Source organism: Urocampus carinirostris, chromosome 15 (genome assembly GCF_059441175.1).
Source record: "Urocampus carinirostris isolate Australia breed hairy pipefish chromosome 15, RoL_Ucar_1.0, whole genome shotgun sequence".
NCBI classification, from domain to species: domain Eukaryota; kingdom Metazoa; phylum Chordata; class Actinopteri; order Syngnathiformes; family Syngnathidae; genus Urocampus; species Urocampus carinirostris.
Genome location: NC_142363.1, coordinates 24,786,837 through 24,804,170, shown reverse-complemented (window position 1 = coordinate 24,804,170; position 17,334 = coordinate 24,786,837). Strand labels below are relative to the sequence as shown.

At 39.3% G+C, this 17,334-nt stretch overlaps 1 protein-coding gene and 1 long non-coding RNA gene across 2 annotated transcripts in view; one reads left to right on the top strand and one right to left on the bottom strand.

Moving 5' to 3' along the window:
• Positions 1 to 7,341, bottom strand: part of LOC148351949 (uncharacterized) — a 56,133-nt gene extending 48,792 nt beyond the window's left edge. Inside the window, exons 1-2 of the long non-coding RNA XR_015852897.1 lie at positions 7,167 to 7,341; positions 4,706 to 4,828 (exon numbers count right to left, since the gene is read on the bottom strand). This is a non-coding gene — a long non-coding RNA (uncharacterized LOC148351949). The remainder of the gene's footprint in view (positions 1 to 4,705; positions 4,829 to 7,166) is intronic.
• A 1,517-nt stretch (positions 7,342 to 8,858) lies between these two features.
• On the top strand, positions 8,859 to 16,505 carry zfp36l1a (ZFP36 like 1 zinc finger CCCH-type a). Its single transcript, XM_088354175.1, has 2 exons — positions 8,859 to 9,102; positions 13,030 to 16,505. Exons 1-2 carry the CDS (start codon positions 9,052 to 9,054, stop codon positions 14,053 to 14,055), a joined length of 1,077 nt encoding a protein of 358 aa, XP_088210301.1. The 5' UTR covers positions 8,859 to 9,051; the 3' UTR covers positions 14,056 to 16,505.
• Positions 16,506 to 17,334: the final 829 nt, after the last annotated feature.

Sequence of the window (17,334 nt, the reverse complement as noted above, 5' to 3'; positions counted from 1 at the left end):
AATATAGCTTTTTTCAACATTTTGGATTGCAACTGAAAAAGACTGCTAAAGCACAAGGAATAATACAAACTACAGTGACTCAAAGTGAGTAAAGAGCACCGTTTTACTTTCTTTTTTTTCGCCCAGCCTTTTTGAAGTTTTTAGGTACCCGGTTCAGTAAGATGTCAGCTCTCAATAGGTGAGACTCATGTTATTTCAAATAAATGTATATTTATATGATACTTCATATGATACTTTGTTTTCTTTTACTTTTTTAATCAACACTGGTTTTTAAATGACTTGAGTTTTTTAGCACTAGGAGGAGCTAAATTATACCCACGTTCCCTTTAAAAGTATGAAAAATTGATTCCAACAAGTAGCTCCAGATTCTGTTGGTTTTTGTTTGACTAATTCTTAGATTAATTTCATGCAGAGTATTCAAAAAAATATATTTTGTCATACTGATAAAACTGAAGTAATTTTTACATTTGGGATTTATTGGAGTGTTTTCTTTTATAATTTTACTCTTTAAAGGTGGGGTGCATAGTGGGGTGAGTATACATTGTATACGGTAATTTGTAACTCGATAGTTACTTTGGATTTTAGATCCCGATTTTGGATGTCAGTAGTCTGGGGGGTAAAGTAATTAAATGAGGTAACAAGTTACTGCATTTTTCTGTAACTCGTTCAACACTGCCTTGATGTAAAAATTGCGATGACACCCACAAAAAGTTCCAGGGAATTTTTTGATGTTGCCAGAAGGTGACAACCAAACCTCTTTTACAATTTCTAATTACAAATAGTGTCAAAAGTAAGCAACGCTGTATCGAAAGTTGCTGGACGTGGCCCAATCAATGGATCAGCGGGCCTTTGAAGTGCAGACGTGATTTCCAGCAGGAATGTCATCTGCAAAAGCACTCCAGGCCCGCTCGTAAAACCTTTTTGTATTGTAAAGTTGACACGCGCGTGCACACGCAAGTACACACTCGCACAAAACAAGCCAACAAGTGAGTTTCTCTCTCCCTATGAAGAGGTAGCATTCTGCGAATTACCAATCTCATTATTGTGTAAGATAAAAGGAGAACGTCAGGGCTTATTCAGACGTCTGATTCTGTATTTCAACAATTGATCTCATGGGTGTGTCGGAGTGTAGCAAAAAAGCCAACAATAATAAAGTTTTTGCTTGCTATCAACCTTAAAAGGGACATTCTGTATTATTTATCACTTTTTTGGTGGTAAAAAATAAAAATGTCATTTGCTTAAAAAAAAAAAAGAATGATAAGCAGAAATACATGAACTATTATATACTTGTGCGTCTTTTTTTTAAATACTCATAGGTCAACAAATTTGTATTTATTTTACATAACATGAGGCTCACTGAGATCAGCAGTCCTGATTATAAACCTCAAAAAGGCTGAGCAAAAAAGGGGGGAACTAAAAAGGTGTGTTTTGGTCACTTTTAGTTTGTATTCCTAATTGTGCTTTGTAGTACTCGTTTTTTGTTCCGCTACACCACATGTGTCACTCATGCCTAGCGAACCCATGTGGCCCTCCACAACATTTGATCTGAGCGTCTAAAAGTAATTGAGTGAAGAGTATTTCGACCAAACACTTATTACCAGTGATATATTCCACATATGAAAATTCATTAGATTTGATCTCACCATCAAACTATTTTTAGTCACAGTACCAGAGACAAATGTTAGAGAATAGAGATAGTTGTCCTGAAAGATATAAATAAACGTCAAAAAGCATGACAAGGTACACAGCTCTGGTGTGTCCGACAAATCGGACTTTGAAGGGCATAAAATAAAAACATTTCAAATTTTATGTTGGAATTGTGTTCATTGTTTTGGTTGCCAAATAAATGATTCTATTCATTGCCGGAAGTATTCAAATGTTTGTCACTTACGATGCTTAAAACAGAATTCAAAATTTTAAACCCGTTTATATTAACATTTTGTTTTCTCCATTCTCCAAGATTCATATCTGGTAGCGTGACTTAAAACAGTGCGATAATGAGGTAAGACCTAATGCCTTTTCATCTTTCATCTTTGTCCCTGGGGGCCTGGTTAGGATTTGGCGCTTTCATCAGTGTTTGATCCCCGTTGCAACTATTATTATGCAATTGTGGTCAGCAATGTTATTTGTCAGGTTAATAATTGCACAAATATTGTAATTTACCAGCATGCATTTCCAATTTTATCTGTACATAAGGCGCACAAATTATAAGGCGCACATTCAAACTTCTGGCAATCTTAAAGTACCTTATAGCCTAAGAAAATACTGTAAATAAGATCAATTTCAAATATCTATAATTATGAACTCTAAAATAATACTCCTGTCTTAAATGACTCACGCGGAGAAAAAGCTGTGCCGAAATATGCATTATGACTTATTTTGTCAGCTATCTGATATGCAAAAGGTTATTAGAGCCTTCTTCTATCATGCGCCGCGAGTTTAGTTTCCCGTCTTTTCTTTATGCAATGCAAACTAAAACCTGCAGACTTTCATATAGCTTTTGTCATCAATTCCCTAAACATTTGTTTAACCCCTTAACAGCCCTGTCAAATTTGCCTAAAATTCCAATCCAAGACGTACCTAAAGTAAAATGAATGCTGTTCTTGAACCGTTTGGAGAATATGGACAGTTTTGGTCTATTTTGAAAGGTAACAAGGAAGTTTTGTCCCAAACTGAAATAATCAATGCAAGTGCGACTTACGTTGTGTAATCTGAGTTGGATCACACAGAAATAAAATGTTTTCATTTTCGCCTGAATTAGTTCTTCCAATCAAATGCTTGCAAAAGAGTGTAGCATCGGCATCTTAGCTTGAAAACAGGTGAGACAATAGCTTGAAGCCTTACCTGGTACCTTATCAGTTTTGATCACAATCTGAAAAACTAAACATTAAATTTTACACATTTTCCTGAAGCAATGTCAAAGCGTATCAAAAAGTGGCCACTTGAAGACGACCAGTTTACAGCTCTCAAACGGTTTATTTTACTTTGATCATTTTTTAGACATTGTGATAGAGTTGTAAATGTTTGACTTATCTTTCTAGAAGTCAGTCACTGATATTACACACAAGTGTACACTAATTGTGCGTAACATTTAATCCCGGGTTGAATTTAAGCACGTTTATTCATAGCTCTGATTTGAATACACCCCGTTATGTTGCATAGTTACGTTGTGAATTTCATTGGGTAACCAATGTGTCAATCATCATTTTAATAAGTCACTCTTAGCTAAAGATTTTTAAGCCAAAGTAGGTCATGTCTGTTGTCTAAATTCAGTCATTCATAGGCTATGGCAGGTTTAGGACTTGTAATTGGCCGAGCGAGGTCAATCAAAAGGTCAGAGGCTAACGGCCATATTGGAAATTATCTCACTAGTTTTTTTTTTTACATTTAAAAGAAAATTACGGGGCAATACAGATGGATTACAACAAGGAACCATGCAGAAGTGCTTTTAGGGCGTGTGTTTGGAGTAAATATTTTACGCAGTTGGTAGCCTAGATGGTAAGGCGCCCGCTTTGAGACTGGGAGGTTCGGGTTCGCGCCCCGGCCGAGTCATTCCTAAGACTTAAAAAGTGGTCGGCGGCGCCCTCTCTTGGCTGCGGCTGCATCGGGTCAGATGCAATCGACATCTCAGTAGCCTAGATGGTAAGGCGCCCGCTTTGAGACTGGGAGGTTCGGGTTCGCGCCCCGGCCGAGTCATTCCTAAGACTTAAAAAGTGGTCGGCGGCGCCCTCTCTTGGCTGCGGCTGCATCGGGTCAGATGCAATCGACATTTCGTTCTGTGTACATTGTTACACAGAATGACAATACAAGGAAATTATTATTATTATTATTATTATTCACTGGACGGTCCTGGATATAACAAGTCTATGTGTATAATTGTTTCATGAGTGGAATATCAGATCACTTTTGGGCGACGTATACCGGCTTTATAGTTTTCGGGTGTCTGGTTTCAGACTGAAGCTGATGTTTTTGTGAAGAGTATATTTTGAAATATCTTGAATCTGAAGAGTTTGAGCTTTCCAATGATATGTGGAATGACATATTTCAGTGTCTGATAACTTCGTGAAGACACGTTCTTTGTTTATCAACAGTCTGCGGGTAGTTGGAACGTTACGGGGTTAAAAGCAATACTTTGCAGTTGGTTTAATTTGATCCTTAATTTACTTTTAATCCAAAATTAGGGGTGTGCGTTATACACCAAGAAATATTTCATATATAAAAACAAAAATGTATGTGTCTTTAAAAGGTTGTACTGGTAAAAAGTGCCCCCTAGAAACAAAGTTGCAAGCTCGCATTTAAACAATTTATTGAAATCAAGGAGGGATTTAGAAGGGGGGTGCGCGAGGCGGGGAAACAAAGTCCACAAAGCTCAAATCCCTCCTTCCCTCTGTTGCTCCCGTGTAAGCAAAGAAAAGGGAATGTTTTGCCCGCCACTCCTCAAAGCTCACCTCCCCAGGCCAGTCCTGTGTAGTCATAAACGTCCCCCATAAATCTACCCCTCCCCTACTGCGACATCCCCCTCCTCCTCCTTCTCCACCCCCTTCATTCGAAATACCCCACAAAGCCCCCCTGACTATTCTGTGCTGTAACTAAATCTGACATTGACTCTGCACATGGCCGCTGGCTGCTCAGTCATGAATGTGGGGGGGAGTCGGAGAGTTGTGGGATGACGGACCGTGGCAAGAGTTGTGTAGGTTTCACTCACAGTGCTGGCGTCTTTTATTCAAAGTGTTCTTGGATGACTGTGGTTGAATCAGGTGAGCTAACTCATGGATCAGGTTCTTCTAGCTGATGGAATGACATCCATGTCACGTGTTCGGCAAAATGTCTGCAGGGAGGGAAAGTGTCTTTGTTATTTTGGAGAAGTAAAGAAAACACGAGCGTATTTTAGTGCTGCAACTTTTTTCATGTATTTTTTTTTCAGGGTTCTTACGCCACTTTCATGGCCAAAATCAAGTACTTTTTATGAAATGAAATGATCTGCATTTATATTGCGCTTTTCAAGTCAATGACTTCACAAAGCGCTTTACAGTGTGCTTCACATTTCCCAATAGCGGCCTTGTATTGCAGCCATGTAAGACGCTAACCTGCCTATTGGGGGTATAAGGGGTTCAGTGTCTTACCCAAGGACACTTCAACATGTAACACGGACAAGCCGGGATTCGAACGGGGATCCCTTGATCCCAAGACGAGCGCTCTACCTCCTGAGCTAGTGCCTTTAAGGACTTTCAAAGCCAAGTTTCCAATTTCTCCAGTATGATTAAAAAAAAAATCTGGTGTGAATTATTAAAGCCAAAAAGACTGTATATCTGAATTTCAATCTTTCGTGTGTTTTTAACAAAACATGATTTTTAGATCTTGAGTAAATTTTGAATATGTTTGTCCTTGAGACAAATCTCTCTCCATATTGTAATCCTTGCACTAATACACACTTTGTAGTGCCCTGTCTAGGTGTCGCATGAACCTTTCTCGTAGATGTGACGACACTTCATAAGATACTACGCCTTACAAACTAATGCCAGCCGCAGTTAAGCATGAGGAAAGAAGAAGTCCTAGGGCAAAGCGAAGCCACCAAAGAGCAAACTGAGCGTCATTATTAAGCAGACTTGTTCAGAAACATGGCAACGAATGCAAGCACTTCAACCAAAATTTAAGCTACTTTTCAATCCTTGAATATAACCATCCATCCATTATCTGCACCGCTTATCCTCAGCAGGGTCGCGGGGGTGCTGGAGCCCATCCCAGTTAACTTCGGGCAGTGGGCAGGGGACACCCTGAACTGGTTGCCTGCCAGTCGCAGGGCACACAGAGAGACAGACAACCCACTCTCTCATTCACACCTAGGGACAATGTGGACCTTCCAATTAACATGACATGCATGTTTTTGGAATGTGGGAGGAAACCGGAGAGCCCGGAGGAAACCCACGCAAGCAAGGGGAGAACATGCAAACTCCACACAGGAGGTTCGATCCCATGACCTCAGAACTGTGCCGCACACGCGTTAACCACTGTGCCGCCGTGCTGCCCTCCTTGAATATAACCATTTAATATTTATAACCAACATATCTGTAATATTGAGTTTTCCCAATAAAAAAAAACATTGCTTGACTTTCAGTTTTCATTCAAAATGCATATTTTGTAATTTGCTATAAATTGGCCTAGAAAACAGGAATAATCAAGTCTTGGTCACCATAATCATTTCCTTCTTTTATGTCGAGGGCGACTAAAAAATAGATGATAAATAAATGAAGGAATGCAAATGACCCCCGAGCCATAGTTTGAATACTTGCACTCCATGTTTTTGCTGCTTTACTTTGAATGAATGAAAACTTTTGTTTTGAACATAAAAATAAAAACAGGACAAAAACAATGAGTCAACAACAGAATAATGTCACATAACATGTTCGAAAAAGACAGTGTGTATTATTTAGTGCCTCCAATTTGTAGATAAAAAAAATAATTCATTTAAAATAACAATATTGATTTAAGAAATTTGGCAAAAAACTCATCAGCTATTATGCAAACGTGTCTTTAAATGCTGGTAAGTCCAGAAATGTATGTTCGTTTTAGATAACATATAGCTCACCTAGAGTTGTCATAATTCCCCGCTATATTGCTGCCAAAGGTACCCCTAAAAAACAAAAACATAATGAAAAGAAACTGTGTGGTTTGGTCACTTTGAGATTCCATAGTTTATGTTCATCCTTTTCACTGATATTTGGTTGCACAACACAATACAGTGACACCTAGTGGTCAAATAATACACACTGTCCCTTTAAAATGAGTCTCACGTTACGCTCAGCAATATTCTTAAGCAGTAAAATTGACAAAATTATGTCTAAAGTTGTCACTTTTGGACTCTGTAAGAGATTAATTAATTGACAATTTCCAAATGGGGAATGTTTGGAAGCTTAGTCGGAAGGTGGGGGGGTAAGCGAAGTAAATGAGTTGAGAAGGAGTTAAACCACCAACTGGCTTGACTGGAAAGTCCCAGTAACTTTAGAGTCCAGCAATTAAGAGTAAATTAATTACAGAGAGCAGCGAGTGGGTGACAGAGGAGGATAAGAAGCACTGTGGTTCCCCAGACAGGAGTAAACAACAGCTTAAGCCCTCCATAATTCCATTATTCGCACCAGGTACGAGCTTTTATTCAACACTTTACTCACTTGGAAGTTTCTCACAAACGCTGCTTGGAGGAAAATAACAAACACGTATACTTAAAAGGTCACAAAAACTGTTGGAGGTAAACGGTAAAGGAATAACTATCTCAAAGGTTTTACTAAACCGACGTGTTTAAAAGAGTAATATTCAAAGGTCGATAGTGTGTTAATTGTGTACGCATGCGCAGTAGACTTTAAGTAGTTCTGAACAAAAAGGAAGTGGAAGTTTTGTATGGCATGTCCACTAAGACAAACTAAATTGGCATAGCAGTCACTTTACTCTCTGCTTGAATGGTTTGAGTACTCTTTATCAACAAAATATTTTCTAGATAATACTCTATTCCATTCCACGAGGTTTGTGCAAGCATGTACGTCTACGGCTGTGTAAATAGAGTAGTGAATTGTCGTTCGCGAACGAAACGGCTTTCCGAGCCTACTCACCACTATTGAAGAGCTGGTTCCCTTCGTGACTGTTTCTCTATTGTGATTAGTCAAAATCCATGTTTTTTTCAGGGATTTTCTGTTGACTTTAAATTTGTTGACTATATGAATTGTTTTGTGTTTTACCTTTTTTTGCATATATATTTTTTTATCAATTTTTCCTGTGTTTTTAAGGGATCATGTGATTCACGATAAGCTTTTTTTTTGTTAGGTAACGATGTTTATTCTTGTGTTTCAGTTTATTTTGTTTGTTGCCATGAAGGTAAATATTTTTAGTTAAAATGCTGTGATTTTTAATAAATTTAATAAATGTGTGTATATTTATTTTATTGTTTTTGCTCTCATTTTCTTTTTCTTTTTACTTCTTTTGTAATTTTTGTTCCTGGCATTTTACTTCTTTTATCTAACTTTTTTTTTCTCTTTTTTGTTTCTTTTTTCCTGGCATTTCTTTTTTCATCCTTTTTTCTTCTTTATTTCTCTTTTTTTCTCTCTCTTTTTGTAGCTTTTTAAGTTTTTTCCCCTTTTCTTTCCCTTTGCTTTTCCCCCCTTTTGTTTTTTCTAGCCTTTGCCCTTTTTTGTTTTTGCTTTTCTCTTGTTTTCCTTTTTTGTTCTCCTTTTGTGTATTTTCTCCTATTTTTTTGCTTCCTTTCTCTTGCGTATTCCTTCAGTTTTTATCTATTTGTTACTCATTTTAAATTATTAGTGTTCTTCTTCCCTTCTCAAGTTTTCTTCATTTTCCTCATGTTGAAGTTTTTGAGTTTTTCTTTGCCCTCATGTAGGTTTTAGATCAGGGGATGGCGTTTGCAATAATCTGTGGTCTGTGCAGCCTTTTGAGACTCTTTGTGATTAAGGGCGTCACAAATAAACATGACTTGACATGACTTCTTTTGTTTATTTTATTCCCTCTTTTGTGAGTTTTTTGCTTTCTCCACCTCTTTCTATAACCATTTTGTGTTAATGTGACATAATTATCAGTAGGATATTGAATAAAACATCAAAAACAAACACCAACTCTTTTTAGTGTACTTGGCGTAAAGAGACTGTTCTCTAAAGAGAGCAGGAATTCCCATCACCAGAAGATGGTTTAAAACTTAAAAGAGGGCGTAGTTAAGAAGCAAAAGTGGGTGGCGACGACTAAGAAAGAAAAAGAAACGAGAAGAAACTGGGGGGAGTAAAAAAAAAAAAGAAAAATGTTGAACAGAAAGTTGCCGCCCCACGCTGGAGGCTCCTCCTGCTGCAGTATTATAAAGCAAATGCCGAAACGAGCGCGGGCCACTGGGGGAAGTCGTGCAGGGTCAATAACACGCACATAGACCCGCAAATCACGCACACGCTCCTGCAACAAGTCCGTGCGCGGAACTTCCAAACGATCTGCTTCGATTGGGGTTTATTTAGAGTCTTTTTTTGTTTGTTTTGCAACTTTTAGGGGGGGACGTTAGTGACTGCAAAGATGACCACAGCTGTGGTGTCGCCTTTCTTCGACTTCGAAGCAATCAATAAGGTAACGGTCTTTTTGCGTGTTTATGTGGAGGAATGTGCTGCGATTTCAATCAAAAACTCTATTTTAAGCATCTTGGGTTTTTAATACAATCGTATCGCGTTGTTAGAAAGGCATTTTAATAGACGCGGTAGAGTGTTTTAAAAGTGTCTGAACTTGCATCTCCAATCGGCCACATGGTCGCGGAATCCCTGTTTCAAATGTGTCCACGAAAGCAAGAATCGCGTGGAAATCTCGTTTTACGAGCGCTAGATTTCCCTCCAATTTCTGTTATTTTCTTTCATGCTTTTCAATGCAGCGGGAAAGCGACTTTTGTGTTAGTGAAGCGATGCCGCCTCTTTTGTGGGCCTGTTGGCCTCCCCTCATCTCAGCTCATGTGCTCTATTCTACTGAGAGCAGCCCACACATTCCTAACCAGGGCAACCAGCCAAACCAGCTGCTTTCCTTCTGTACGGCCCTGCATCTGTTCTGCACCCCAAAATGAGAAAAACTGAATGTTTTTTTCTTATTCAAATCAAGGCTATTGGCAATCAAATCACTGTGCTGTGAAACATAACTTGCGCCAAGAACATTGCTCCTGAGAAGTAGTGTTCTTTTGTTCTTGAACAATTCTAGTGACATGAAAGTCTCACTTATAGGATAATTTTACTGTTTTGAAGTAAAAAAGAGAGTGACCTATGTACTTTGTAAAGATCAGAGGAGAAAATGTTATGTAATATGAGATTTCCCAGCGTTTGCATTAAAAATCAGTGTAGTTAGCTCAGGCAGGAGTGTTGTATTTATTCGTGTGTAACTTGCATTTGATATTATTGCATTTTCAAACTGTTTGTGTTCACGGTACCAGAGACGAATGTTAGATGATGGCGAAAACGGAATATCGTCCTGAAAGATATAAATAAACGGGGAAAAGCATGACTCTTGTGTGTATCTATTGATGAATACGAATTTGAAAGACTTAAAATGAATACAATGTAAATTGTATGTTGGTTTTGTGTTCATAGTTGTCGATTTAGATCCAACAATGTTTTTCACTTTAAATGCTTACGATAGTTTTTAGCTGAGAAAAAGACAACAATTTTTCTTAAACATTTTTAATTTAAAAAAAAAAAGGGTTGCGTGTTATACAAGCATAAATACGTTTTTCCGTTCGCACCCCTTTGAAATTTTAAGTCCTGACCCATTTTTATGATGAGTTTAAAGTATTGATTGAAGTTTAATTCTAACTGCAAGCTTTTATAGTTTACCAGCCTAGTTAGACATACCACTGTTTATTCATGGTTCGATATATTCTAGAGCAGGCATCTCAAACACTGTTTAGGCCAAGTATTTATGTTTTAATTTAAGTGGTATACTCAATCATTCCACCTGTACTTTTTTGGTCTATTCCACAAATTATGCTCACAAATGATAAATGATCTTTTCAAAGCACAACACATTTATTCACAAACGACGAGGACAAAAATATTTTATGTTCGGCATTAAATGTTAAATTAAACGCAGTTTTAGACCTGAACCAACTCACCATGCTATACAAACCCAACCTTGCCCTCTAGTGGGTGGAGAGCGCTTTTGGTTCGCATTGCTTTAAAGAATCATAACTTTTGAAAAAATGACATATATACTTGCTTCTTTTTGACACATTCGGAAATTTGTGGAGCGCCATACATCCAACTGGTGGGATCCAGCCCACGAGCCGTTGGTTTGACATGTCTAGTCTAGAGTCATTTCAATGAATAACATATTCAAAATAGTGTAGCCTCTGTTTTATCAATTATAAAACAGTATTTTGTGATTTGTTTTCTATCGCCCCCAACAAGCATAAGAAGTAAATTGGCCGTTATATTTCAGGTGAAATCTGTTCTGGTCCATCTTGGTCACGATTTTGTCGAAAATAAAGGTCTAAAATTGGTTTGTGTTGAGTCTGTCCCAGACTAGAAAATTTTGTTAAAAACTGTAATTAATTGTATAACCAACTTCAATCCACCAAAGGTAGTTTAAAAACATATTTTCAATGACTTGGGTGAAAAAATTTCTCTTTTATCCAAATAAAGCTGTCACATATTTTCCACAGCTTTTTGATGTATTTTCAAAGAGTTGTAATGGATGGAACTGACTTTTGAAATCATAGTTAAACTACGCAGATTTTCAAAGGGGCTTTACTTTGGTCTGATGGAATGCATTAGTAGTGGAAAGCTCTATGGTTTCCTCCTCACTCCCCATGCGTTCGCATTTAATCAATTGAAGACTAGGAATTGTCCTTAGGTGTGAATGAGAGCGTGAATGGTTTGATTGTCTCACTATGTGCTGTGATTGGCTGGCACTGAATCGGCCATATGCCACAGGGAAGGCAGGACTTCCGGATGAGACAATTGTGTGTATAATCGGTTGTGGGAGAATGATGTGACATACTAGTAAAGGAGGGAGGGAAATTGTTGAAACAAAAGATGAAACAATTCAACTATTATTTTAGAGATTTGGTCATTTCTCAACATGGCGTTTTTTTAAATTTACCTTATCTAAAGAGACTGTGTCATTGCCGAGTGTAACTTGTTGCCATGCACAGCAGACGTAACTAAACTAGAGCTAACCACAGCCACAGCCTGCGTAATGTTTTCTTATTCTGAGATTTTGTTGAACAGAGATGAATAATGGTATATCGAGAATTTATTCTGCCCAAAAATGTATATTTGCTTGGACAAACGCAAGTCAGAATCGTCGAAGCCAGCTGTTAATTTTTTTAAACTGAAATAAGTTTCTCCATATTTCAATGGTTGAACATCCCAAGAATCACCCAACAAAAGACATTTGTGATTCTTCTTCGAGGGTTTTAGGAGCAACTTGAAAGTGTGATTATAGCGCCACCCTGTCTTTGTGGCTAAATACCACAACTACTCTTCTATGCGACTAACGACCGTTTTAATAGTTGATTAATCCCGAACATTGAATGATTAGTTGAATAATCACATAATAATCAAATGAAACAAATATGGGCATTCAGTTCTTATTTCTCTTTTTATATCCATATAACATGTTTACTCTGGACTGTATTGTCAAATATCGTTGCTTACAATGTTTCACAACGTTGATATCAATGACGATAAAGACATTACAGGTAAATTCAGTGGTCAACTGGAAAGTCTGTCAGAAAAGTACTTAAAATTTCTCAGCAACTTGAAATGAATGTTTTAAACAACCGACATTTGGCGTTTTTAATTTTTAATAAATTATGTTGGGTTTTCAGACTGCATGCATTTATTTTCAAATACGTTTTTCAGGCATAGTACTGCATAATGCTCACACTGGCTTTTATAGCGAAACATACATGTAGAAAATCGACAATGCGTATAATGAAAACCGTATTTCTTTGAATGTTACTTTAATATTACCGAGGCGAGTCAGACTCCTTTTCATTCAACTGTCCGACTGGTCCTCTTTAAATGTTCGTCACTGGGACACTGCCCTGATATTCAGGGTCTGCCTTAAACATTTTGCAAGTAGTCTTTTTATCCGCTGTATCCTGCCTAAAATGTGCCCAAAGTTGGAAGTTTTGATATGCGTACTTGTTGACGCCAACATTTTTGTATGTAACCACTCAACACGAGATACTATAGCGCATGAGTGAATCTCAGCAGAGATTATATTCATGTAGAGATATTTCATTCTGTTGGAAAAAAATGTCTGGCGACAATAGTCGACAATGAAATTGAATGTCGACAATTCCTATTATCGAGTTTTATCGACAAAATCAACTAATCGTTGCAGCCCAGGTTGTGATATAGTCCCGCTATGCCATTGTGGCCGAACACCGCAACCATAAGAATGACACGTTGGTTCAATGTTCATAAAATAAGAGGTTGAAGTTTTATATTTTGAAAAGAAGCCTATATGTTATTTTATACATTAAAAACATTTGTGTCTGTGTCCTTGCAGAACAACAAGCTGCTGGGCTACAACGGCAACCTGGCAACCTCGCATGCCAACGTCTCGGGCCCCCTGCTGGACAGGAAGGCAGTAGGCTCTCCCGGGGTGTACCAACGACGGCACTCGGTCAGCAGCGGCAGCGCCAAGTTCAACCAGAACCAGTTCCTCAACAGCCTGAAGGCGGCCGAGCACACGGCACTCATCACGGGACTCGGCGGCAACAACAAGGAAAACCACCTGCGACTTCGTGACCGCTCTTTCTCCGAAACGGGCGAGCGCCTCCTACACAAGTGCCTGGGACCGGCCAGTCCCACGAGCGGCCAGGTCAACTCCAGCCGCTACAAAACCGAGCTGTGCCGGCCCTTTGAGGAGAACGGTGCCTGCAAGTACGGCGACAAGTGCCAGTTTGCGCACGGCATCCACGAACTGCGCAGTCTGAGCCGCCACCCCAAGTACAAGACGGAGCTGTGCCGCACCTTCCACACCATCGGCTTCTGTCCGTACGGGCCCCGTTGCCATTTCATCCACAACGCCGATGAACGGCGCGGACCGCCGCTCAAGTCCAGCAACAGCGCAGGGTCGTCCTCGAGTGAGGCCGAGCGGCCCCGGCTGCAGCACAGCTACAGTTTCGCCGGTTTCCCCAGCTCGGCAGGGCTCCGTGACAGCCCCACGTCCGTCACTCCACCGCCCATTTTCTTCCCCGACGACGTGCCCGATTGGCCCAGCAGCAACCCTTTCACGTACTCCAGCCAGGAGCTAGCCAACCTGTTCGGGCCGAGCTTAGGCGGCGCAACCCCGGTCCCGGAGTTTGGCAACGGCGGGCCCCCTTCACCTACCAACGGGCCCTATTACTTCCGACCCATGCTGGAGTCGCCCCGGATGTTCGAGTCCCCGTCCAGCCCGCAGGACTCCCTCTCAGACCAGGAGGGCTACCAAAGCAGCTCCGGCAGCAGCCTTAGCGGCTCCGAGTCCCCCACGCTCGACACCACCCGCCGACTGCCCATTTTCAGCCGCCTCTCCATTTCAGATGACTAGACTTCTCACCCTTTTGTATTTTTTCGACGCGAGTGCATAGGGTGGTCTTATTTCCTTGGTGCCACAAGGATGTAGTCAGTTTGGCCAGGATCAATCCCCTGCTCCCCCCTACCCTTAATGTTTACTGCCTTACACACCAGCCATCTGATCTGGGTTGCCTTTTTTTTTTTTAATTGCCCCAGGACTTTGGGAACTCTCAGCCACGACAGAGGGTGTGAAGTTTAACACTCGACACTCACTGCCCAAAACCTTTTGATCCTTCTTACTCTGACAATCTACGATTGAAAAAGTGCCCGCCCCTTCTGGTGTCAGTTTGGGAACCCAAAAGAAAGTGACTGCCAAACTGTTTCGTCCTAGCTTGGGACCTTCACCGTTCGATCAAGTTTGGGACTCCAACACATCAGGGGTCCCAGAGACAGCGTTTTTGGAATCCCTCAAGTAATGGTTTGAGACCCAGTGACTTATGGACCATTTCAGGCACTCACACCTTGTTTTTGGACTCTGGGCCTCTGTTTCTGAATTCTAGTTGCCCACAATTTTGTTCAGGCACCTTTGCTCCAGTCAAGGTAGAAAAAAAAGAAGATATTTTAAAAAACATTTTTCGGCCCGTAGTTACTTTTTGTGAAGCTAAAAACATTTCTAAAACATGAGCCTGCAAAATATAAGGAATTGACTCTGGAGCTCTTTTTGGGATGGCTGCCTCAGTTTTAGAAGTCTTTGGCATTCACATACGTGTAGTATGGACTCCGAGAAAGATTTGAACCTAGTTTTGAAAACCTAATAATATAAAGCCCTACCAAGAATCTATGGAGGGATCCAGTGCCTCAGTTTGTAAACTAGTTTCTGGCCTGGGGTTATAGAAAGGTGATTTGCGACCAAAAAAGTACCCCAAGAGACAATATGGGACCCCAACATCTCTGTTTTGAACAACAAAATATTTAGAGCCACTGTGCCTCAGTTTGGAAACCAGTTAAGCAAAGTTTTGTCTGTTTTAGGGAAGTCAAGAAAAGTGCCCTGCCATGTGTCCCCCCCCTCCAAAACAAGCTAAAGCCACCAGAAAAGAATTAGAACTGTGAATTGTGGGAATCAACATTTTTCACGTTCTCTGGTTCTTTCTACGCCAATTTTCTTATGTTCAGTTTTGCTCTTGAATGTGTAGCAGCACAAGTGGCCTTGGAAAACAAACTGGGGGGACTGTATTGCACTAGCCCCGCCTTAATGTTCCCTCTTTGAATCCAAAAACAGAACAAAGTAATAAATATGAAAAAAGTTATATATACAAGAAAAAGTGCCTAGGGGGGTTTCTGTGTTTAGCGTGGGGGTGAACGGACTACTGTGCTTATGTAATTGTGATGTAGGGTGAGTCTGCAGGAAGGACTTTAGAACTGGAAGTTGGTCTCCAAACACCCTCACCGCCTCCCCCCCTTCGTCTTACTTTTTTTTTTTCTCATCCTGTTGCTGGTCACTGGCTTATTTCTCCCTTTTTTCTCTATTAAGCTGATCATCATTGGCCACATCACTTGACAAGATCTACAAGCTCTCTTTCTTCCTTTTGATAATTATTTTTTATTAATGTTATTATTATTATTATTAATATTATTTGCAAACTTTTCAAACGGAAGGGTTTTTTTTTTTGCTTGTCACTGCTTATTTAACTTATCAGAACATATTTATTGGTGATCATATGCGTTTTTTTTCCTCTTTTTTGTTGTTTAATTTTTGTATTTATCTGGATAATGAACAATAGAATATATTTTCTTTTATGTTAAATTATGATCTTCCATATTAATCTAAAGATTGTGAAGACATTTTGTCGGTTTCTTTTTTTCCTTTTTTTTTCTCTCCACAGTTTAATATATTGTACTTCTGCAACTACACTTTTTTTGGGTCAAAAAAAAGAGAATTTAAACTGCGACAAGGAAAAAATGCCGTTTTGATTATTTATTTCATGTCTTCCCTCGTAACTGCAATTCCGTGGAACTCTCTTTTTTTTTTTTTTTTTTCCACCCACACACGTTTCGAGTGCTTTCGAGAAGTAACTCGGGTGCTTTTAAGATTTTTTTTGTCCGTGTGTGAGGTCTTTTAGATTTTGGGTTTTTTTCGGGGCAACGGTCCTTTTCTTCACCCAGTCTGCTGTGACCAAATAGTTTGAGGAAAGTTGAGTTCAAGTGCCTCGTTTGCCTACATTCCAGGTAGCTAAGGACGATGGAGGACCTGTTTTTTTTTTTTTCATCCCCCCACTGTTGCCTTCACTTGGTTTATTTCTGTTTTTTGTTTTTTTCTTTTTGTTTCCGAAACACAAAGAACATAAAAATGACAAAAACTGTTGAATGTATTTCCTTTCCAGCCAAGTTTGTTACTAGTCATACCTGTTGCCTGTTTTGTTCCTTTTTTTGTAAAGTATTGATTGCAGTTCAAAGTCAATAAACACCGTATTTTTTTCGGAAAAAGTTGATGTGTCTGACTCTGAATCCTATTAAAATATAATATCACTATAAATGGTACCGATTTTCACCAAAGACCGAAGGAAATCCAAAATATTCAACTGTTAATATCCCACAATTGCTAACATAAGTATGGTAACATCTCATATGACGACCTTTTTCCATGTATTCCAATAAACCTTTTTTTCCATTTATGATAAAGGTTTGTAGAACAAATTATTAAAGAGAAATAATAGTGTGTACTTCCCCTTCAAAACAGGCTAACTGGCATCAAACAGATTTAAACAACAGTCTGTGTGTAATATTTTTTGTGCTAATGTTAGCAACTTGTTCCTTTAGTTTGGCTCATGTTCGCAACAACGCAAACACCCTAAAGGGTTGCATTCAACAAATGATTCAAGTGTGAACTTTCCTTGAAAACATGCTAGTTTTTTAGCCTGGGTAATATCAGTTTGTAGCTTGGTCTTTGTGGCCCATGCTAATGTTAGCAACTTGTTTTTTTTTTTTTTTGGTCTTATAAGCAGCAACAATACAAACTCCACTATATAAAAAAACTCATATACAGTGGAACCTCGGTTCTCGACCATAATCCGTTCCATTTCTTTGTATGAAAACCGATTTGTACGATCACCGAAGTTGTTTTTTCCCCATTAAAAGTAATGTAAAATTGTTTTAATCCGTTCCAACACCCTAAATGAAGCTAACCCAGGCTAATCGTACGTTCACGTTAGCGTATTCATCCGTACGAAAGATAACGCTAACATGGACGTGTAAAAATAAAAAAATCAGGTCGTTTACATGTCATTTAGCACCCGGGTCTCCACAACAAGTGGTG

Excerpts from the sequence above, each read along its gene's own strand:
- zfp36l1a (XM_088354175.1), top strand. The coding sequence starts at position 9,052 with ATGACCACAGCTGTGGTGTCGCCTTTCTTCGACTTCGAAGCAATCAAT. Across the intron at positions 9,103-13,029 it reads ACTTCGAAGCAATCAATAAG|AACAACAAGCTGCTGGGCTA; the intron begins GTAACGGTCTTT and ends GTGTCCTTGCAG.